A 25,108-nucleotide genomic window follows, 5' to 3' on the forward strand; every position below is an offset into this window, starting at 1 on the left:
CAATTTAAACTCAGTGGATGTCAGCTGTGCTTCCAGATGTCCCTGCTCTCTCTCACCCCGCCTCATTAAGAGCCTGTAAAAAAGTTGGGGGGTGGCATCATAAAATCCCCACTATAATGAGTGGTTAAGTGCAAACAAACAAATGCGAGAGAGGTCAAGGGCGGCCGAAACACAACACCCATAGTGGCTTGGCAGAAATACTGCAGACTTTCACACACCGGGGTGACCGTTCCCCATTCCTCCCTGACATGTCCAGGGCAGAGAGTGATTACTGCACGACAATAGGGCAGCCTGGGACAGACAGACCACCTGTCAGGAGGTGGGGAAGAACCTTGATCAAAATTAAAGAATCTAATGGCATCATGCTGATTATTATAAACCACCAGACCCTTTATAGACAGCCGATCCCCTGACTCGGAACGGACCAGGTTGGCTCACGGGTTGCTAAGCAACAGTGAGACTGAATGAAGTGTTGGAACTGCCGTGATTAAAGCTCTTGAGCGCCGTGGGTTCAAATGCGCTGTAGTGAGCAGCTGTCTCGCTGCAGGAATTCAGCAGCCTGCAAATCCCGCTCAAGTCTGCGTATGTTGTAGGCTTTGCTCAGTCTGTTGTCTCAGATTAGATCGATTTCAAAGAGCTTTCACACTTTTATTAGGTACATGTGTTTCATGTGGCAGCGGTCAGGCTTAAAGAAGCAGTCCACCACATAGCATTCTATGAGCAAGACTCTTGTTTATTTAGATTGTAGGCAGTTCTGGCCCACTAAAAGGGATAGTTCACCCAAAAATGAAAATTCTGTCATCATTTATACATTCTGTCATCATTTATATAGGCCTGTATTATCTATCTATCTATCTATCTATCTATCTATCTATCTATCTATCTATCTATCTATCTATCTATCTATCTATCTATCGAGTTCATAAGGCTTTTTCAAAGATTACAAACTTTGCCTTTATAGTTAACAATTTGTTATATAATTTTTTTATTTCAATTTAACTTTTAAGTCAAATTCAAATAGCAATTCTGCATCCATTTCCTACTTATTCTTTCTTTTTTTCTATCTCTCTATCTATTTTTGCAGCCCTATCTCACAACCAATTCGTACGTATTTTACGAGGTGGCTAATTTGTAAGACCTCACTCGTATGAATTACGACTTTCGTACAACTTTTGTACAATTTCTGTTAGGGGTAGGTTTAGGGACAGAGTTAAGGGTGGTCATCTATCGTTGCAATGCTATCTCATGACCAATTCATACATATCCGTACGTTATTTAGCAATTGAATTGTAATTTAACAGGCATACTCAATTCTGTATTAAATTCTGGGAACTTCTGCCAAAAGACCTTAAATTCTTCAGATTCGGGGAGCAGGTGAAAGTGAGCCTGCGGACCGGATTACACATGTACACATGAGTTTGCACATCACTCATCACTTTCCAGTGTTTTTTTGCTTATGCAGCTGACAGGCCCAAACCCTTGATTATCTGTCCTTAGCACATGGCATAATTTTCATCCTCTCCTGTCTCCCCGACCAAACCTGATCCTTCCTGCTCCAGTACCACTAACTACCTCATGCACTGCTATTTTAATCCCCTCGACTCCAAATAAGAGTATTTCATGACTCAACGGCCTAGTTATTAGATCATCTCTGCTCAATAGCTCATCACACCATTGCTTGCGCTGGGATCTCTCGTCTGTGAGGTTTATGGGTGGAGAATGTGATGGGATCAGGATGGATGAGAACACGTGGAGCCATGCAGTCCACATTCTAATGCCTCACGGAGCTATAAGGTCCTGTAATAAAAATGTACCCTGTCCAGTCTTCCCAGACAGGATTAGACAAATGTAGCACAGTGAGCATCCATGCAGCCATTTACGCTGACTACCTCCATGTGTGATATTGCAGACCTCACACATTTTCAGTTACCTTTGCTCCTTGGTGCACCTGCCCGGCTTCATTTCAGGTTGCTGACGGCTTCTCTCATCGGCCGTTGCATAGAGTGACCAAATGACCTCACCTCCTTTTTCCCGCTCCCCGTTAGAGCTTGTCGCTGGGACTAATTTATCAGAGGAGTAGGGGGCACAAAGAGGGGCTTTATTCTGTCCCCCTTCCCATATGAAGATCAACTCCCTTGGAATGTCCACCCCCCACATCGACAACCACAGACTAAACCATGTTTTAGCCCTTACAGCTAAATTTACCAAAGACTACTCATTAATCAAGAACAAAAAACGTCCGTTAAATCCCTCTAATCTGAAAAGCGACCTCCCTCTCCAGCGGTATAAAACTGTGCTTTACTAGGAGGAGTGCTCTAAAAGTTATAGCATTTTTCCCCTCTGCACACTTTGTGATTGATGGAGCAGCCACAATAGGGGAAACATTGGTCCACCTCATATTCTTATAAACATCAACACGCTGGTTAAGAAAAGCAGGCCTCCCCGTCCCACTGCCAGACGTGTAAATAAGCTTCCCTGTGGGAAAAGAGGGAACCACTGCGCCGTGCAGCGCTCTCACGTACACCAGTAATCACCACTATTGTTTATGCTCCACAGCGCACACACAAAAATGCAAGGATTTGTCTTTATGTGGCCAGTGCTGCATATCAACTGAAAATTCATCTCAGACGGGCTCAAACAAAAGCCAGGCAGTGTATTTGCCTGTGTGCAGTTTGTGGCTCTTATAGCACTGACCCCCTCTAGAGGATCACAATGGAACTTCCTCTATTATGGCAAACATATGTACAGCCTCACAGAGCAGTTCATTTTACAGAGATGCATTTTAAATATAGGATTCATATCTGGATAATATCGGAAACCTGAACTATAATATAATGTATTACAAGTTAAATTAAATGCAACTAACTTTTATTAATGTGGTGTTGAGTAATCTCTTGGTTAAGTTATTCTCGGATAAATGTGATCTATCTATCTATATATCTATCTGTCTGTCTGTCTGTCTGTCGAATTTTTCCATTCATCGAGTTCTCGAGTTTTGGAAAACGTGATATAATGAAGAAAAAAAAACGAGTGCTGGTAGCTCGTGGGGTGGCTGACGTGGGGGGCTCGCCCTCTAAATAAACTTTCGAGTTCAGAGAGGGGAAAGAGACGGCAGAGAGCTGAAGTCATCAGTTACCAGACGAGCACACGAGCTGAGAGCAGACGAGAGAAAGGAAGAGATAGTGAATTGCTCAACCGTGAAACTGTGAGCTATCGAGATTGCATATAAGAGCGACGTTTCGGCGACTGTTTAGAAATAAAGCGCCAAAGTTTCACTGAAAGTTTCTCGAGATGCTGTGATGAGGATGACGCGAGGACCTCCTACATGTCAGGCTCAATAAATAAAGTAACCTTCACACCTGGACGTGTCGTGCGGAATCACAGTGGGGAATACATACAGTCATTTGGGAAGACAATCCAACTTTATCGCCATGACAATTTAATTTGATTCCCTCCTCCCCATCTTTAAGTTTTGCTTACAGTGCGCTGGATGGAGAACTAACACTTTCATTGTTTCCATGGAATGAGTGGCTCTCTCTTTGGATATCTCACAGTGGCACATATGTGCATTGCCTCCAATATGTTACTGCCGAATCGGCCCAGGTGCATTTGGGCCATTGAAAATTCTGTTTCTCTTGCGCGTGAGCACAGCTGGGGCTTCTGCCCGGTTTAGGAATAACCTATTGAATATTGCACAGATCAAAGTGCGATAAGGGACATTGAAATTGACAGGACAAGCATCATTCCCCTGATTACTATGCAATTACAACTGATCTCCATTGTTTTGATCTTGTATTGTATGGAATACACAAGCTGTCAGCATCACGGCTCCAGGCACCGGCAACAGAAACGTAAGTTCTGCGCGCTGCTGTTCTGATGCTTTGCGCACACCTGCACCGTGACTTATTCTGTGGTGTGCATTGCTTTTTCTTTTTTGTAATCATGGTGTTTTTAAATACATAATACTTTTTGTAATTTTAAATGACTTGAAAAGTTAAATGATTATTTTTTAAGTTAAAGTCTCTATTATGCTAGTGTTGAGATAGGCTAATTATCAGGTGACAGGACATGGTTAAGGTTTTCCAAGAGTTTTTTATTTTTAACATTTATTTCTTGACTGTTAATATGCGTCGCTATATCTAAAACTCAAAAGCTAAAAATAAAATCAGTAGATTGGACTCTCGCAGTCTCTCCTGTTCAGCATTTTGAACCATATGAAACAGAGAACTAAAGGAGTTAAGTATTTCTCAGCAGCTGGAAGGTCTCATTTTTGTTATCGAAATGTATATGCTATTTTTTCACATGACAACTGGAGTATATCGCTGTTTTTCCCGTTTATATTTTGTACCAAAAAGCCTGGGTTGCCAAGTGCGCCGTTTCCCTCAGAATTGTCTACTTTAAAACTGGCAGTGGTTTGATTTTTTTTTTTTTTTATGTGGTGTGAGGGTTTGACTTTTCTCACCAATTGTATTTAAATAGTTTTTTGTTTATTTGTTTTTTACCAGGCAGCAACAGGTAAGGTGGATACTGTTCTTTTATGGAAATAGGCTCACCAACTGTGCCTTTGAAACTATAGAGGAAATGCACAGTGAAATGGTGTTTTTGAATTAAATACGTAAAAAAGGTAATATACCTTACTCAGGGTAGATGTCATATTTTATTTTATGCTGTTCACTGTTTTAATAATAGTTTAATATTTAGTAATGTTTTTTCTTGTTTTTTGTTTGGAGATGTATGTTTTTGATGTCAGGGTTAGTACAACCATCCATTGTCTTTACCTGGGTCCTCCACAGCCTCGTTTTCCTTCACAAAAAACAAAACAAAACAATATGGCCTCTACCCTGAATAAAATCCATATATGAAATAAAGGCAGTATGGTAAAACACAGTTGTAGCCTATATTGTCCAAGAAACTCACTGTCCAGTTAAAAGTGTAGAGGAAACTTTTTGTATAGAGGCTATGTAAATCAAGCTATTAAAACTTGATGATTTTAAAACTACTTCATACAATTTGAAAAATTGAAAACAAATTTTTTAAGGGGTTCGGTCTTAATGGTGGTTAGGCTGATTTTGTTTGGTGATTGGGCTGTCTTTTTCACAAAGACCTGGCAACCCTGCAAACAGCGTAGTGTTGCTTGAGATGAGCCAGTCTCGGTGAAACTGCGCCTGTCACAAAATCGTTATTGTGTTCCTCATGGTTTTGTTTTGATGGCTTAGTTTGTGGAACATTTCACATGTATGTGTCCCTGCAGTGAGTTCTGGAAGAAAAAAAAACTGCTGTTTAGGCATCCTAGATAAACCTCTGATGGGAAATGTTCTGTTGAGGTAAAAGCCTAGAAGACGCGTGAAAAGTGTTTCTTTTTACTAGATACTTGTGTGGTTTTATTCGGAAACATAACTTATATTGGCAAGGGACACACTGCTGATTTTCGTGATTTAAATACTGTTTTTGGTTTACGTTGCAGTTCTTATAAGTTCCATTAACGAGTAACGTTTCAGTCGTGTTTTACTTCACTGTATCGTGCTATCATTGTTGTGATAAGTGCGAATATGAACGTATGAATGCGCAGACTACAACATAATCAGCTTATACATTGTGCACTGCTCGTCTAGCATCAATGGCCAGTCCACCGTCTTGTTTGGATCGCTCTCTAGCGGCCACTGCGTTACGCAGAGAACCCTTTGTAGTGCGCTTGGACCGTCACGCGCTTGTTGACTGTTACTCGCTGAGATATCTGTAAGTTCAGTAGGCTACTACCAGACGCACAGCGCGCTTCTTGTGTTCTTAAAGTTGAGAATATCCTAGAAAAAAAGTTTCTGACGTCTGCCCGGGACCATCTTTATGTTGAGCACATAATATATTAGTAGCCTACACATTAAGTTGTATAGCCTAATTTAGTTAAAGGTAACCTGATTAGAAATTCTTCATTTCATTCAAAAGACCGTTTTAATCAAATGTATTACTAACGAAGTCAAGGCTGTGTAACCAAATAGGCTACTCAGGATTGTAGGGGGGCCTGTGTAATTTGGGGGCCATGTCCCTCTCACTGGCTATGGTGGTTATGGCCCTGGATGAAGTGTTTATATGAATATTTTGGGTTTACAGAGAGAGAAACAAAATTTAGCGAAACTCAGCCCTGATGCAATTCATGCATGACAGGCTCCAGAAATGTGTGATTGAGTATGATTTTAATTTTAATAAGCAACGTAATAGGGAAATGTGACTTGAAAGGCACGATTAGAATGAGTGTATAAACATGGTCCAAATTAGTTGGTGACAAAGCCAGTTAGATGCACTGGAATGGCTTTTGGTATCAGGGAGCCACAGAAATGCCATTGTGGCTTTGTGGCACTCACTGGGTTGTTTAAACTCTGATAGAAAAAAGAGATACTATGGAATTCAAAATACAAAACACTTATCCATCTTTTCTGTTCAAAACTTAGATGATGCTAGACTTGTGGATTGTGGTCAGGACATTGTCTTCAGTATACTAAGTATGTGCTCTCATGTGGCATATGAGAAACATATGTGTTTAATCAGACTTTGACAGTTAATTAATTCAGTACACAACTGTCATTTTGAATTTAAATTGGGGACAGTTTGAGGTTATCCTTAAAGAGCAGAAATCTTTCACTCATTTCAGCATATTTTTGATCAGTTCACATATTTAAAAATATTAAGAGATGATATTAATAGATACGGGTGTATGAATTTTGGCAGACACTGCGACAGTGAAGTGTGACAAACATGACCACAATCCTTTTGAATGCACCAGCCATCGTCAGATGCTGCTAATTAAGAGACTTTGAAAAGTTTGTGATGGACAGAAACTTGGGTGAATGACCTATGACTAATTTATCAGTTCACAGAGAGTGACCAAACGGTCGCCTGACCTCAAACATTTCCTGTCTTCTGTGTGTGCGCGTGTCTCCGTTTCTCTGCGTTGACAAATAGAAGCCACAAGGCTTTGATTTGCATGTAAAATAGACACCTTTTAAATGCCAAAGAATTTGTAACATCTGATACTTATAACACTGGAATATCTTCTGTGGGTAAGACTGTTTTGCAAGAGTGTTTTGTGAAGTGAATGTAATTGTAGTATACACTTTTTGTAATGTGTCACAAAAAGGTGAGGTTGACATATAGTTTTTAAAAGAAGCCTTACAAATCAATGACAGTATATGGTAACTAATTTCCTTTTGAATTAACTCTAAAATGATCTTTTTTTTTAGTAAAAATGATCTTTGCTTGTGTGTGGCCTCCCCATGTTGTAAATATCGCAGGAAATTAATTGTGTCGGCCTGCTTCACCAACTCAAACCACAAGTCCTTGGGCAATAAGCAAATGCTTTTGTTTAATGTCGATGTCTGACATTTTGTTATTTAATTAAGTTTTAACTGTGCCGCTTTACTGATAGATTCTGGGAATGCTTGCTTTTGCGGTCGTCGTGTTTGAAGCATGACGAAGCGATTTCGAACGTTCAGATTTCAGGAGTGCTTGTGCGGTTGTTATCCAAGCCGACCCAAGGGCTGTGGCAGTGCAAGGGCAGGCAGAATTCCTCTGTGTAAAGGGTTCTGTGAATTAAGAGAGCTTTGGCAAGAACACATGTGGGTAAATGGACAGCAGTTGTAAAGATTGCTTAGATATGTCAAACAGAATATCCTTGATCTATGGCAATCTGACGGCCAAGAGTGAACTCTGGGAATCAGGGGAGGGAGACATAAAAAAACAACAACGATGCCCTAGACCGAGTTCAGTAGTATGGAATGTAAGAGCAGGTTGAAAACTATCTATCTACACTGAACAAAATTATAAACGCAACACTTTTGTTTTTGCCCCCATTTTTCATGAGCTGAACTCAAAGGTCTAAGACTTTCTATGTACACAAAAGGCCTATTTCTCTCAAATATTGTTCAAAAATCTGTATAAATCTGTGTTAGTGAGCACTTCTTCTTTGCCGAGATAATCCATCCACCTCACAGGTGTGGCATATCAAGATGCTGATTAGACAGCATGATTATTGCACAGGTGTGCCTTAGGCTGTCCACAATAAAAGGTCACTCTAAAATGTGCAGTTTTACTGTATTGGGGGGGTCCAGGGGGGTCCGAAAACCAGTCAGTATCTGGTGTGACCACCATTTGCCTCACGCAGTGCAACACATCTCCTTCGCATAGAGTTGATCAGGCAGACCACTCTTCTTCAATGGCTTCTTCAAAGTTGTTGTATATTGGCAGGAACTGGAACACGCTGTCGTATACTCCGATCCAGAGCATCCCAAACATGCTCAATGGGTGACATGTCCGGTGAGTATGCTGGCCATTCAAGAACTGGGATGTTTTCAGCTTCCAGGAATTGTGTACAGATCCTTGCAACAAGGGGCCGTTGTTGAAAGGATTATCATGCTGCAACATGAGGTGATGGTCGTGGATGAATGGCACAACAATGGGCCTGAGGATCTCTTCACGGTATCTCTGTGCATTCAAAATGCCATCAATAAAATGCCGCCACCATGGGCCACTCGATCCACAACGTTGACATCAGCAAACCGCTCATCCACACGATGCCATACACGCTGTGCCATCTGCCCTGTACAGTGAAAACCAGGATTCATCCGTGAAGAGAACACCTCTCCAAAGTGCCAGATGCCATCGAATGTGAGCATTTGCCCACTCAAGTCGGTTACGACGACGAACTGCAGTCAGGTTGAGACCACGATGAGGACGACGAGCATGCAGATGAGCTTCCCTGAGACGGTTTCTGACAGTTTGTGCAGACATTCTTTGGTTATGCAAACCGATTGTTGCAGCAGCTATCCGGGTGGCTGGAGGTGGTGGTCCTGGGCTGGTGTGGTTACACGTGGTCTGCGGTTGTGAGGCCGGTTGGATGTACTGCCAAATTCTCTGAAACGCCTTTGGAGACAGCTTATGGTAGAGAAATGAACATTCAATTCACGGGCAACAGCTCTGGTGGACATTCCTGCAGTCAGCATACCAATTGCACGCTCCCTCAAAGCTTGCGACATCTGTGGCATTGTGCTGTGATAAAACTACACATTTTAGAGTGGCCTTTTATTGTGGACAGCCTAAGGCACACCTGTGCAATAATCATGCTGTCTAATCAGCATCTTGATATGCCACACCTGTGAGATGGATGGATTATCTCGGCAAAGGACAAGTGCTCATTAACACAGATTTAGACAGATTTGTGAACAATGTTTGAGAGAAATAGGCCTTTTGTGTACATAGAAAAAGTCTTGAGATGTTTGAGTTCAGCTCATGAAAAATGGGGGCAAAAACAAAAGTGTTGCGTTTATAATTTTGTTCAGTGTATCTATCTATCTATATCTATCTATCTATCTATCTATCTATCTGTCTGTCTGTCTGTCTCTCTGTCCGTCCGTTTGTCTGTCTGTCTCTCTCTGTCTTTCTGTCTGTCTGTCTGCCTCTTTGTTTATCCATCCATCCATCCTATCTTGTATTCAGCAAGGATGCATTAAATTGATCAAAAGTGATAGCAAAAACTTTTTTAAGGTAAAAAATATACATATTTAAAACAAATAATGTTAATTTAAACTATGAATGCTGAAAAAAGTCACAGTTACCACAAAAAAGTGTAACAATCACAACTGTGTTCAACTTTTTAATAATATTTCAGAATATTACTGGTTTTATTCTGTTTTTATCAACTAAATGCAGTCTTGGTGAACATTTGAGACTTCTTTCAAAAATGTTTTAAAAATCTTACAGACCCCAAACATTTAAATGGTAGTGTTTATATATATTTTGAACATTTGCTGTCTCATATTGCATAGTGGGTCAAAATAGCAAAAAGCCACTTTGTAAGTCTGTGTGTTACAGTGATGTTAGGAATCGCCATTTCCCTTGCTTTTTAAGATGCTTCCTTATTGTTCAGGATTGCTGATGGTTAGAAGTCCTCAATATGTAACATCCTTTCAAGCCATATCATTTCAAATTGCATAAAAGTGAAAGTAGAAGCTTTTTTTTAACCTCTCTGAAGTTGAGCTAGACCACTCTTCATTTTACCCTAGCTCACCCTCATCCAGATGCTGTGAGACCGGGTCAGTCCCTTCTAAAATGCAGAGCCTTTAACCATCTGAGATTGACCTTTGAGAGACACCTGGAAGCGATTGACTTCAATCAAAGATGTACCTTGAAGCAGCTGAGAAGCACCTTCCATTTTTTACCCTGCCGAATTTAGTGAGGTACTGCACTGTACTTTACAGTATGATGCGATTAGATCAGTGAATGTCTGTTCTTCTCACAGCAACTGTGAACTCAATCACTTTTGACTTCTTCAGTTCCCGAGCCAAAACAACGAGGCCATAGTGCAGAGATATTATTCACAATCACTAGAGCCAAAAACTGAAGAAAATATTCTCTCAAATCCCCTTGAATACAGTCAGGCCTATTTCTCAAAAATATCAAATCTTCTGTCCGGAAGGTTGTGAAGGCGTATAACAGGTCAGCTCTATAATTTAAAAGTAAAACTTGTCTTAAGGGATCACTAGGACATTGAGAAACCTCTTCGTCATGCATTTGTGGTGGGCCGTTTCACTGTGTATTCACAGCTGGAGGTCTCCAATGGAGGCGAGTTGATTCTGTCTGTTTTTTGTTTTTTTGTCACAGTGAGGCTGCTCTGTTTGCGCGCTTATGAACACAAAGGCTACTGTGCTGCCATTTGCGTGCAAACCCAGGTATGCAATGTGTCTTTGTTGATTAGTTTCTCTGCCAGGAGAATCCACAGATGACTGTGCTTCCTGTCGTGTTTATTATTACACTACATTATGGTCACTGTTGAAGCCTTAATTGATGGCTCTGTTCTTTCCTTGAAGAACCTGGAACCATTTAGTTGTACCCACCATTCCTGTTTGCTCTTATAAATGTTGAGAATATCCAAATAAATGCCAAGTATGTTTTTTGTAACTAGATGCTGGCAGTGGAAGCAAGGCTTTCAGTTCGGTTTTCTAGCCTTCGCAAAAAATTTGGTTTCCTACACATTATATTAAGGCATTATATCTTTTTTGAAATGTGAAACTGTTTAATGATGACATTTCTGCATGTGTATTTGCCAGTATATTTCAGAGGAAGTGGACAGAGGGCAGGAAATGATGAGAAGAGTTTTCGCATTCAGTTAGCATTGCACATACAGTATGAGTACCATGAAACACAATGTGAAGTTTGTTTTTACATGCCATTTATTAGCGGGTTTATCTGAAATATATTATTCCTGCACAACAGACCCCAAAGTTTGCGGTTTTTACAAGTGTTTTTTTGAAGTCTGTTATGCTCATTTGTGATTTTAAGCAACCATTACTCCAGTCTTTAGTGTCACATGATCCTTCTATTATAACCAATGTTAAAAACAATTGTGCTGCTTTAAAAATTCTCTGATGAATAGTTCAAAAGAACAGCATTTTTTTACTGTCACTTTTGATTAATTTAATCCCCCCTTGTTGGATAAAAGATCTCACTGATCCCAAACTTTTAAACAGAAGTGTATATATGTTACAGTAAATGACATTAAATGTGATTAAACACAACTCACTACCAAGCACCTCAAACAAAACTCTAAATACATTTCAAAGATAAAGTGCCACTAGTTTGGCAAACTTTGGCAATAAAACAGTGATTATTTGGTCCTCAAAAGCATCTATTAAATCTGGACCCTTTACTATGGGTAAGTTATATAAAGTCAGGTTAGAACTAGCCAGAACTGCAAGTTATCCCTTACATAAATAATATTGTATCTTAGTACATGTATGTTTTCTAATAACTATTGCAATGAAAGAGAGACTGACACCAGTGGTTTCACACTCCAGACAGTACATAAATAGGGTGAGCATGCATTCTCTTTTTAATGTCCTGGAAAAATCCTGGCCTAAAATGTCTGGATTTTGGCTTTGTTTTCCAATTGTTTTCATGCTTGCTGAAGATAATGACTGAAAAGGAGTTTGCACAATAGCGTGCAAGCATTGTACATCAACCTATCATGGCTTGGCATCTACAGAGAACAGTCAAAGCAATGCAAATACACGTAGATATAATGTATAAGGACTGTATGGATCACAAAACTCAAAACATTTTAGGCAATTTAGAAATCCCACAGGAAAAAGAGGACATATGGTCACCCTAACATAAATTATATATATCTATTACACTTGTCAGATCTGTACATTTGCATAAATCTTTTGTTGAGCACACGTTGTTTGATCCTAGAGTAAAATTGTTGTTTCTACTGCAGAGGGTTCAGGGGTGAGCTCCCAGGGATGCCAGGGCGGCTGTCAGACCTGCTCGGTTTACAATGGCTGTCTGACCTGCAAACCCAAGCTTTTTATTCACCTGGAGAGGGACGGGATGAGGCAGATCGGAGTTTGCCTGGCCTCCTGCCCTAATGGTTTCTACGGCACCCGTTCCCCCGACCGGAACGACTGCATAAGTAAGACACATGTTTCGCCTCAACTTCTCCTTGAAATATTTACACTACAGATGTCTTTACGTCTTAGTTACAGTAATAAAGCTACGGACATTGACGTGTATACTACAGCATTCCCTTCTCAGCTCAGGCGATGTGGTAATGTGTGCGTATCCTGTCTTCCAGAGTGTGGGTCAGAGTGTGACTCGTGCTTTAACAGGAACTTCTGCCTGCGCTGCAGAGCGGGCTCCTACTTGCACAAGGGCAAGTGCATGGAGAGCTGTCCAGATGGGCTGGTGCCCAGCGATACCAAGAAAGAGTGTGTCACTGGTGAGTGAACTGATTAACTAGAATGAATCTGACTTTCTACTGCTACATATTACACAGAGGGCTGTCTGAATTCACTGATTCACTAGAATGAATCAGACATTTAGAAGCTACATTTAGATTATCCAGGATTGTCACTAGAATAACTCAGACTTTGCAAAATTCATTCGGATGGCCGTCTCTTTAATTTTCCAATTATTTCCAGCACCCCATATGAGATAGGGCTGTTTTGGTGAGCATGTTTGATTTGATTTTCTCACCTCAGACATTAAAACCAGCCATGTGGTGTTTAGACATGCTACTCTAATACTCAATGGAAAAAGTAGTTTGTTAAAAGCTGCACTATCATGAAAATAGCTGAACACTCCCTGAAAAAAAGCTGTCCCACTTTAATTACCCCTACAGAGTGCATATTAGTACCTTAAAAGTACTTATTGGTACCGAAATGGTATGTTTTAGTACCTTTTGAAAAGGTTAGTGTCATGGTTACTTTTAGTTATTCCCCAGTACTTCTAATGAAACTAACTGTGTGTGTGGTTGTGTGTGTACTTTCTGGGGACCAAATGTCCCCACAAGGATAGTAAAACGTGAGGGAAAGAGGGAAAAAATGATTAAAAATATTAAATGATGTTTATCTGAAAGTGTAACAATGCAAACAGGTTTTCTGTAAGGGATAGGTTTGGGGTTAGGGGATAAAAAAAACATATTTTTGTCAGTATAAAAATAATAGAAGTCTGTGGAAAGTCCCCACAATTCACAGAAACAAACGTGTGTGTGTGTGTATGATGGTTTTACAGCATGTCCTGCAGATTGCGACTCCTGTCAGAACAGTGACGCGTGTACAAGGTGTGCGCCAGGACACTTCTTAATGCATGGGCAATGTCATCATGTCTGCCCAGACGAGTTTGAGCCCAACGATTCAATGGAGTGCATCCCGACAGGTTAGAATCTGATATAATACCTGCTGTCAAGACACATTGCTGTACAGTGCCCACCAATATTGGCACCCTTGGTAAATATGAGCAAAGGTGGCTGTGAAAATAAACCTGCATGGTTTATCTTTTTGATCGTTCTTTCAAAAAAATGACAAAATTCTAACCTTTCATTGAAGTAAAACAATGGAAAGTGTGGGGGGGGGGGGGGGGGGGGGGGGTCTCATTATGAAATAAATATTTTTCTCTAGTTCACGTTAGCCACAGTTATTGGCACCCAATTATTGCAACGTCCTTTTCCCAATATAACAGCTCTGAGTTTTTTTCCTATAATGCCTGATGAGTTTGGAGAACACCTGACAAGAGATCAGAGGCCATTCCTTCATCCAGAATCTCTCCAGATCCTTTAGAATACCAACTCCATGTTGATGCTTCTTCTCTTTAGTTCACCCCACTCATTTTCTACAGGGTTCAGGTCAGGAAGCTGAGACAGCCATGGCAGAAGCTTCCTTTTGTGCTCAGTGACCCATTTTTGTGTTGATTTCGATGTGTTTTTGCATCATTGTCTTGATGGAAGATCTAAACATGGTCCATTAGAAGATTTCTTACAGAGACAGTCAGGTTTAGATTTTTTTATCTGTTGGTATCCAGAAGTATATTTAACTGTGGGTATTGGGCACTTTTTATCCCTGTTTGCACCAAACCCATCTGGTGGGTTTGCTGCCAGAAAGCTCTTTTTTAGTTTCATCTGACCATGGAAGCCAGTCCCATTTGAAGTTCCAGTTGTGTCTGACAACTGAATAAGCTGGAGTTTGTTTTTGGATGAGCCAGGAGTTTTTTTCTTGAAGCCCATTTGAACAACGTGTGGTGATGCAGGGGCTGTTTGATATATATATATATATATATATATATATATATATATATATATATATATATTAGGCTTTCTGACCCCAAGATTCAACTAATCTCTGCAGTTCTCCAGCTGTGATCATTGGAGAATCTTTGGCCACTCAAACTCTCCTCCTCACCGTGCATTAGGATATAGACACATGTCCTCTTCCAGGTAGATTTGTAACATCTTTAGTAGATTGGAACTTCTTAATTATTACCCCGATGGTGGAAATGGGGATTTTCAATGCTTCAGGTTTTTTCTTACAGACACTTTCTGTTTTGTGAAGTTAAACAATCTTGTTCTGTACATCAGAACCATATTCTTTGGTTTTACTCGTGATAGATGATTAAGGGAATTTGGCCTTTGTGTTCCTTATATTTATAATTCTGTGGAACAGGAAGTCATGACTGGACAATTTCAGTCACCCTGGTGTGCTACAAAATATAAATATGAATAAATATACTTCAGAGATATTTTACTCAGAAGAATTTTTAGGGGTGCCAATAATGGTAGCCAACATGCATAGGAGAAAAACATTTATTTCATAATGTGAGTTTCCCCCACTTTCAATTGTTTTACTTCAATGAAAGTTTAGAATTTTGTGAATTTTTTGAATGAAAGATAAACAACATAAACACTAACTTGTTAACTGTGTTTTAGTGCACTGTGAAGTGGGCGAGTGGAGCGAATGGGGCCCCTGCTCACGCTCAGGTAAAACCTGCGGCTTCAAATGGGGTGAAGAAACAAGGACCAGGAAGGTCTTACAGAATCCCTCTCCAATGGGGAGCCTGTGCCCAGCGACTTCTGAGAAGAGGGAATGCTTTGTCAAAAGAAGAAGATGTAAGTGGCTAATATAATTATTGATAAATAGACCCAATCATCACTGAAAATTTTAAGCCTGATCACGTAGAGGAGTAAAAAGCTGCATGATTTGAGGTACTATGAGGTTGAGGATGAGGTTTGCACCAAAAACTTAAAACCCTAAGTATGAGCAATAATAATAGTGATGCTTGACTTAGTGAATGGAATTACTAGTGGGCTGTTGTACATTTTCCACTTTTATAGTACAAAAACATAGACTCTTTTTATTATCATGTAAATGCTTGTTTTGTATCGTCAGGATTATAATTATAAATGTAAGAGCCAGAAATATTTCCCAACTGATGCAAAACAAATACATGGAGCAGATTCAAGGATCTGTGCAGTTGTAAGCTTAACCATATTTGGACAGTTATGTTTTGAATGTTTATTTGTGTAGTGGTATTTGTGGGACATTGCTGCTTTATGACAGACAGCAGGCCAACTCAACGCTCCATCGCTCTCCACCTCATAAACACTCAGGGCCTCAGCGCAGAGAGAGCGAACAGAGGAAAATAAAAGGGGGTGGAGATTTTCATGTGAACTTTTCAGAATCCAGAGAACAATGATATAGATTGATCTCACACACAAGTTCAACAGAAAAACACACACCCATTAAAAAAAAAAAAAAGCTCCAAAAAAAGTTCCAAAAGCTCTGTAGGCAACATTTTAAATAATCATAGGCACATTTATGATACAGATGTTAATTAAGTGCATCATCCGAGTATTTGAAGTGCAATTTTTTATTTTTCCTGAATTTTCAGTGTGAAACACTTATTGGGTTGTTTTTAGTATATTTAATAAAGTATAATTTAGCATAATTATCATAAAATATAATTAATCATTGTAAAAAAAAAAAATGTTTTTTTTTTTTTTTAAATGCTTTACCCAAAATAAATATTTATGCTTATTACAATTACCGGGTCTCCAAATTCTATGGTAGCATTGCATAAAAAAAAAATTTAATAAAAGATTGTAGATGAAACTAGACAATCTGTATGTTTTTAGTATAGAATTTAGTCATTTTGAATTTAGTATAATTTATATCAATTAATTTAATTAATAATATAAAACTGTTTACCAAAAATACATATTTATTTATGCTTATTAAATTATGAGGCCCCTCCAAATTCTATAACATTGCATATATAGTTTGCAGAGAAGGAATCTCATAATGCACTTTAAGAAAAATCTATAATAAAAGATGGTGCACTGATCAAAACAACATACTGTAGATAGACGGACAGACGGACGGGCAGGTAAATGGATGGAAGATAGATAGATAGATAGATAGATAGATAGATAGATAGATAGATAGATAGATAGATAGATAGATAGATAGATAGATAGATAGATAGATAGATAGATAGATAGATAGATAGATAGATAGATAGATAGATAGATAGATAGATAGAAACAGAGCTTGCAACTCATCTTAGACATGTATTCTCTTGTTCACCACCTCTTTGCTTGTGCCCAGAAAAACGTTTTGTTCCATGTTAAGGCAAATTGAGGAGTGTTGTATTGATCCGCTGGGAGCCACGGGTGAGGAGTGTGTTTCATATACTGCAGGCTCGGTTATCGACCTCACCCCCACTTGTGATTACCCAGCTGCCCCAACTCCTGGAACATCAACTGCATGCTAATTATCTGCTGGGGTTCTGTCCTGTCCGTGTTTATGTTCCACATACACCAGCAGGGTCAGTGGTCCGACCCCCGCCAACTCAAAGTAATCCCAAGCCACCCACTGACACTGATACATCCTCCTTTTCCGCCCCCTACTCCTGATACACACACACATGCAACTGCTTTACTTGTTGTTACCCCAGCCAAATCCGACTCCATCCTTCTCCCGTTACTTGTCATTTGTTTTTCTTTCGTGTTCTCCCTCTGACTAATCCTGACCTTTTTCTTACACAGCTTGTCTAAACGCAACCCTGCATCTGGCCCCTGTCCTTTCACTTTCAGGCTTCATGACTCTAAATTCAACTCCTAGTGTCAACAAGTGCTCTTTTTTTCCTCCGTTTTTGGTGATAATATATATATTTGGGGTCAGTTTAAAGAAAATGTAATGTAATGTTGCAAAAATGTTCTTTTGAATGATATTTTTTTTTTTTTTTTTTAAAGCTCTTCTTTTGAAATTTTAATAATTTTACTCAAAAGAACGCTGGAAAAAAGTATCATTGTTTCTACAAAAACATTAAGCAGCACACCTATTTTCAAAAAAAAAAAAAACAATCAATCAATCGATCAATCAATACAAATTTTTTATTAAATAATAATAATAATAGAATAAATTTAAATAAATTAAAAATTAACAAATATATATATATATATATATATATATATATATATATATATATATATATATATATATATATATATATATATATAATTGTTCCTTGAACAGTACATCAGCATATTAGAGTGGTTTTAAAATAGAAAAATGTTATTTTAAATTAAAATAAAATTTGATAATATTACTGTTTTTACTGTATTTTTGATAAAATAAATACCATCTTGGTGAGACTTCTTTGAAAAACATTTTAAGTAGATTAATAAATATACTTAAGTTTACTTTAAAAATACTTATGTTTATTTCAAAATGTTCAGTTTTAGTAAGAGCAGAATCTGGCATCCCAGCATCGTTGATTTGTGTGTTTGTGTGTGTAGCTCAATTGTCCACTGAACTCTTAGCCTCTGTATGCAGCTCTGCCCTGCACAGCAGCACCAACCTCCCTAAGGGAGAGCAGCTATACTGGGCCTTCAAAGCCCGGGCATTCCTCCTGTGGGACAAGCCAGAGCCCTTAATCCCAGCCTGGCTCCTGGCAAAAGCCCCCGGATGACAGCACGCCTGCCGGGGAGGATGTTACCCCCTCCACCCTTCCCCACCCCACCCCCAGGGTTCATTAGTGAAATTGTGCCCCACTGCACCACATCATATCCCCTTTCAACAATCCCCACCTCTGTATCCTTAACAGCAGCAGACTGGGACGATTTGGGTTGTCAGGGTTGATTTTAGAGCATTTCACCTTTTACTGACTGTGCAGCAGTTACGTCCCCCACTCTTCCATCTGTCCTGACACACTTTTCACCCTCTCATCTCTCTCCTCTTCTAAGATCTCCTCCTTTTCTCCCCTCTCAATCACTCTTTCGAGAATAATGCATAATCAGAGCCAGATGACTCCTCATTTCACCTATGTTGAAACATCCAGATAGACACAACTGAGACAAACTCGTTCCAAACCATTCCAGGCTTGCAACATATCTTAGAGGCTAGAGCTGTAATCCATTGATGATGAATAGATCCATTATCATGTGGCTATTTTTAGCTATTAGATAATGCACCTGTAAACTTGTGCATGGATTTGACATTTTTTATTGTCACAGAGTAAAACTGTTTATTGTCACACAGTCAAATGGGTCTCCTCTAGAGTTCAAGAGGGAACAATGTCTCAAACACTGCTCAAGATCAAAAGCCAAAGATTTTTATCACATTATTCCTGCAAAACCAAATGATCTGAGCAATGCAACCTATATTAAATTAACACTGTGTTTATACCAAATTATATAAATTGTCTCATTCGCATCAAAATTGATTATCTCCATTGGGTCTTGTGCATGTGCTTTGAAAGAGCAACCTCTGAGCCATGACATTTTCCTCAAGGACTGCATCTGCTTCAGCAGTGGTGACCAGATGCTCAAGAACATGTTCCATCCCTGAGGAAATCGCTTGTATCCAAATCGTCGCATGACAGTTTACTGAAAAACCTGACAGCCTTCTAGCTTTGAAAGGGTGGCAGTAAACATATCCAAAATAATCACCACAGAACTCTGGTCATGTTACGCCTTGGTTTATGGGAAAGGCAGAGGATTACGCCTAATCCATTGATCTCCAAATCATTACGACAAAGACAACAGTGTACGCAGAGGGAACTTCCTGTGTTTAAAGAGACAGGACGGCGAGAGGGGAGGTGATGACAGCGGGTGAAAAGTGTCTGTGTGTGTGTTTGTGTGTGTGTGTGCATGTTTATGTGGTTTATGAGGACACAAATTTGTATAATGACAGAGGTATTACAATATGAAGGTGGTTTATGAGGACACTGCCTATGTCCCCGTAATTCAGAAGGCTTAAAAAACATACTGAATGGTGTTTTTTTGAAAATCTAAAAATGCACAAAGTTTCCTGTGAGGGCTAAGTTTAGGTGTAGGGTTGGTGTAGGGCAATAGCACACACAGTTTGTTCAGTATAAAAACCATTACGCCTATGGAGAGCCCCCATAAACCACAAAAACCAACGTGTGTGTGTGTGTGTTTTTTGCTCGGTCAGACACCGTACATGAGTCAGCCCATTCACAATGCACCGTACAATCACAACAGATTTTAGCCAGCGGGAGGTTAGTTCCTCCTCAACTAGTTTCAGTCACAAAAAAAGAGTCGTGCATCCTCAGGGGTGAGTTTATTTTGAGAGCCGGGGCTGCGATGGCCCCCTATTGCCCTGGCTAGACCCCAGGAATGTGTGGGTTGAGGCGGGCAGGGAGTCCGGAGAGAGTCCGGCTGATTAATAGAGCCCGCTTTGGGAGGGGGAAGTGGGGGAGAGGTGCTTGTCCACCTCAGCGCTTTTCCGATCCTCATCCGTGCCCCACTGATAAGCCTCTGACAATAATGGAAATTGGCTAGCTGTGAGCATTGAGCAACGGCGAGATAAAGTCATATTACCCCAATTTTTATTTTAAGTCTTTCTATTTTTGATGAGCTTATCGATAGTACGTTTATTCTGGTGTCAAATGTTCAGCTGGGTGGCTTCACCTTGGTTGTTCATCTTGACCGTTTTATTCCAAAAGAAACGTACTGTACGCTAATTTTAGGAATCGTGTTACTGGAAGAAATCAGACCAGTTGCTCAAGAGCGCAGTGCTGATAAAGTTCTCTGACTCTGCATTTTACTCTGCACCCCCACCTTTTTGCATTTCCACTGTCTAATTCACACAAAAATGAAAATGCAGCCATAATTCACTCATTCTCGTGCTGTTTTGAAACCATTTGCTATTATTGTTTGGTGAATATTTTAAGAATATTTCTGTATAACGACACTTAAAGTGGCCAAATTGGGCAAAAGAAGGGCCAAAAACACTAGTTAACACCAAGAACGATAACTATAAAGATATAATGTTAACTATATTAGCATCCACACCAACGCACAGTAACTATCTGTTTATTATAAGCACATGCTGCTTGAGCCCTTTAAATGTCAATGTTTTTATCACTCATCAGCTGGAAAAAATAGTTCTCAAAAATGATTCCAACCATATCGTTTCTCTGGTTTGTTATCTACAGTGGGTACGGAAAGTATTCAGACCCCCTTAAATTTTTCACTCTTTGTTACATTGCAGCCATTTGCTAAAATCATTTGTTCATTTTTTTTTTCCTCATTAATGTACACACAGCACCCCATATTGACAGAAAAACACAGAATTGTTGACATTTTTGCAGATTTATTAAAAAAGAAAAACTTAAATATCACATGGTCCTAAGTATTCAGACCCTTTGCTGTGACACTCAAATATTTAACTCAGGTGCTGTCCATTTCTTCGGATCATCCTTGAGATGGTTCTACACCTTCATTTGAGTCCAGCTGTTATTTTAATATTATTTATATAGCCTACTATTATATTATACATTAATATTTTGAATTCATTTTTATTTTTTTAGATTTTCATTCAATTTAGGTAATAATAAATGTATTATGTGCTTTTGTTATGATATATATATATATATATATATATATATATATATATATATATATATAGGCTATATATTTTTGTTTCTAGAATTTTGTTTCTTTATTGCCGTTTTAGATTTAAAGGTCCCTGAAAAAAAGACACAAATGACACAAATTTCATTTGTAGGTGAACCGTCTCTTTAAAACACTGGTCAACCGTCATTTGACAGTGTGAAAGAAAGAATGAAATGGAAAAAGTTGTTGTACAAGACTGTCATCTTGTGTTACACCAGACACAACCAATCACACAATGCACCAGATGGCTCTGCAGTTTCACAACTGTCTTCAACCTGGATTCCATCAAACTCTTAATAATCCATGAAAAACACTTTTAAATGGAAGTGATGATTGCCGAAGGGACGTCTCCCAACCAAAACAGCTGAAAATTAAAAACAATGGTCATCTTAGGTTGAATGAGTAATGCCATCTGGAGGCGGAGAGAGATGAGGGATGATGGGAAAATCACTTAAAGACTGATTAATAGAATGATAGAATGATTCAACACGCCTGCACAGCAAATAAATCAGCCCAGATGCCTGCCAAACTCTGATTGGTCAGCGTGAAACTCACATTGTGTGTGTCCTTCTTCCCGTTAAAATACTTTCTCTTATCCCAGATTAATGTGCAAAAACACTGTAAGTAATTTTCCTGAAAAATGTAAACATTGTGGTGCTTAAAAAGCATTACTCATATACATCCCGAACAACCCAACCCAAACCGTTAACATGTAACTTGTTTGTTCTGTGGATATGAATGATAAGAATGATAAGTCTTTTATGTTCAGCAAGGCTGCATTAATATGCTCCAAATATAGTAATATTTTGAAATATTATTACAATTTAAAATAATCATTTTCTATTTGAACATATGTTGTAATTTATTTGTAATTTATTCTTCTTTTTTTTAAAACATAATTTGTTCTACGATGGCAAATCTGAATTTTCAGCATTATTAATCCAGTCTTCAGTGTCACATGATCCCTCAGAAATCATTGTAATATGCTGATTTCCTGCTCAAGTGGAAACCATGATACATATTTTCAGGATTCTTTGATGAATAGAAAGTTTAGAAGAAAAGAGATGAATTAGAAATCTTTTGTTACAATGTAATATAATGAACCTCAATTTTTTTTTTTTTTTGAAGAGACGTACTATTACTTCTCCAAGTGATCAGATTTTTACCTGGTGAACAAAAAAAAACCACTGTGTTTATATTTTCCTCAATTATTGTTGCAAAATGCCTCATGCTGTCACCATTTGTCCTCTCAGGTAAGCCAAAAGGTCAGCGGCGGGGAGAGAAGAAAAAACGCCTCAACCTGCAGGAGAAAGAGAACACAGAGGCCCGTCGAGAGAGGAAGAGAGAACGAGAGAAGGAGACGATCGACCGAGAGGATTCAGAGAGCCGGAACAAAACAGAGCACCGTCGCCGGAGGGACCAGAGCAGAGACGCTGGAACAGTATAGAGAGATGCTGTTCCTCACTGCTCCTCTGCCTTTCTTTCCCTATCAGTCCATGTCACCCCCTCACCCTCTTAACCCCTTGCCGAGGGGGTGTTGCTGCTACCTGTATAATTTAAACGTATACTGTATATGCACATGAGAGAGGAGGCGCTCGTCATCCACACCATTGCAGACGTTGAGGACACCCCGTAAACTTCAGAGGACATCCCTCAGCCCCCCTCGCGCCCGGTCTGGTGCTGGATTGAGGCTGAACCACAGTTCGTAACGTGGGGCCGGGCATGTTCGATGATCCGTGGAAGTTTTTTCTTTTTTTAAAGGGGGCCCAGGTACAGCACCGTATCATGGTTTGAATGTAGGTTTTTGAGACATTAAAGTAGACTTGTTGTATAAACTTTTTTTTGGGAGGGGGGGGGGGGGGGGGGGGGGCTCTGGGCTGAGTAAATTAAAAATGAGCATGCTTACTGCCACCGAGGACATTGCCTGCCGCCAGAGGCTGAGAGACTGCATGTTGATTGGTGTAAATGGCTTTCTTCATACTGGATGAGCAACAACACTCTCGCTGCAACGTTTTAGTAACTTTTGTTCAGTTTTCTCCGAGCAAAGTGTTGATTTGCCTGTCTGTATAAACAGGATCCGAGCTTTCCATTGAAGCCAGCTGACCAGAAATCAAAAGCACCTGTATGTCAAATAAACAATACTGAGTTTGTATTCGTTTGTAATTTATTGCCTCAACCAGCATAAATATACAACAAACACAACGGTAGCCTTTAATGTTTGATGATACATATAATAACTGTTTCAAGATATGAATCTGTGAATAATAGTATTAATACACAATTTAAAGGATAGTTTGGAATAATTATTTTTTACCTTTTTCAAAGAAGTCTCTTATGTCTCTTTTCTATTTAAATGTATGAATGTTTCTTTAGCACCAAATCAGCATATTAGAATGATTTCTGAAGGATCATGTGACACTGAAGAGTATGGACTGCTGAAAATTCAGTTTTGCCATCACAGGAATAAATAATATTCTAAAGTATATTCACATAGAAAACAGTTATTTGATATTATAATAACACTTCACAAATATTTACTGTATTTTTGTATCAAATAAATGCAGCCTTTTTATTGTAGTATTTTTAGTTGTATAAATACAGAATTCCACAAAAGAAACAAATAATAGGAGAAACTGACTTTTCTCCAGGCCTCCATACAAGTGGAGACAGTGGATGTAGCCACATTAATATTTGTTCTGTCTGCAATTCATCCTGACAAGATGCAGAAAGCCCTGGAACAAATGTATAAGGTACTGCTGATCACATGTTGTAAGTTCACCTATGTTGTGCATCAACATTTTGTTAAACATAATGCATAATGCACTTTCTTTGTGTTGTGAAGTAATTTATTTCTGCTTTCAAAACAAACTGATAGGTATTAATACCAGGAGGTATTGTCCTCTTCGGGGACTATGGACTTTATGATCATGCCATGTTGAGGTTTAAGTCTGGCAATAAGCTGGGCGATAATTTTTATGTAAGGCAGGATGGGACCCGTTCCTTTTTCTTCTCAAGAGGTCAGTGTAGCATTTGTTTCTTCTTAATCATCTGTTTTACTGCATTTAAGTTAATGTTTTGTTTCTAATGATTTTGTTTTCCATCTGTTCTTCTCATAGAGTGCTTGGCTGGTTTGTTCCAACAGACAGGATTTGAGAACGAGTATGTGTTGAGAGAAACTGTGAATAAAAAAAGAGAGGGTCTGTGTGTTCCCTGAGTGTTCCTGCAGAGTAAATTTCGCAAACCTGTTCCATCATCACCAGCATAATTCACAGTTTTGTAAATTTATTTATTGTATTTCGGATAAATACAATTTCCGATAAGATGTTTTTACTGTATCGTAATTAAATAAAGTATGTATACCTTTTAACTATTTAGTGGATTTCTTGATTTCAGGTGAGGTGCAAAGTTGTATGTAATTATATCAATCACCGTGCACTCACTCCCTGGTGGTCTAGTGGTTAGGATTCGGCGCTCTCACCGCCGCGGCCCGGGTTCGATTCCCGGTCAGGGAATGAATCTTTTTCATAATACTTTTCTATTTGTGAGGTCAAGACTAAGAGCGACAAATAAAACAAATGCTTTATAAGTTTAATAATTCAGACAAAAGGTTATGCATTTCTATCTTAAGACCACAGTTAAATGAAAATTCACAGTATTTATTTTATAAATGCATGGTATTGATCTTTTTGTAAACGACGACTGTTTAATTTCTTAAATTGTCAGCTCGATTTTCCGGTGAAACGACAGACCTCTCTGTTAAAGTGGGCTCGGATTTCAATAATTTAGTCCACTTAAACCTGTCCCTCTCTTACAACCGAGTGCAGTGCTTCACATTCAAGTCTGGATAGAATCAAATCCCCGCCCTATGCT

At 39.1% G+C, this 25,108-nt stretch overlaps 1 protein-coding gene across 1 annotated transcript; it reads left to right on the plus strand.

The window, feature by feature from the left end:
* The first annotated feature begins 3,107 nt into the window (after nt 1-3,107).
* Nucleotides 3,108-24,255, plus strand: LOC306886946 (R-spondin-3-like). The gene is made up of 6 exons (XM_079444340.1): nt 3,108-3,851; nt 12,263-12,457; nt 12,620-12,763; nt 13,558-13,701; nt 15,245-15,424; nt 22,492-24,255. Exons 1-6 carry the CDS (start codon nt 3,758-3,760, stop codon nt 22,683-22,685), a joined length of 951 nt encoding a protein of 316 aa, XP_079300466.1. The 5' UTR covers nt 3,108-3,757; the 3' UTR covers nt 22,686-24,255.
* Nucleotides 24,256-25,108: the final 853 nt, after the last annotated feature.

The sequence above is a fragment of the Barbus barbus genome (genome assembly GCF_936440315.1).
Source record: "Barbus barbus genome assembly, chromosome: 21".
NCBI lineage: Eukaryota > Metazoa > Chordata > Actinopteri > Cypriniformes > Cyprinidae > Barbus > Barbus barbus.

What these genes read in the sequence shown, in the direction of transcription:
- LOC306886946 (XM_079444340.1), top strand. Translation starts at nt 3,758, where the DNA reads ATGCAATTACAACTGATCTCCATTGTTTTGATCTTGTATTGTATGGAA. An exon ending in CAGGCACCGGCAACAGAAAC is followed by an intron (nt 3,852 to 12,262) that starts GTAAGTTCTGCG and finishes TTTCTACTGCAG; the next exon opens with AGGGTTCAGGGGTGAGCTCC. An exon ending in CAAGAAAGAGTGTGTCACTG is followed by an intron (nt 12,764 to 13,557) that starts GTGAGTGAACTG and finishes ATGGTTTTACAG; the next exon opens with CATGTCCTGCAGATTGCGAC.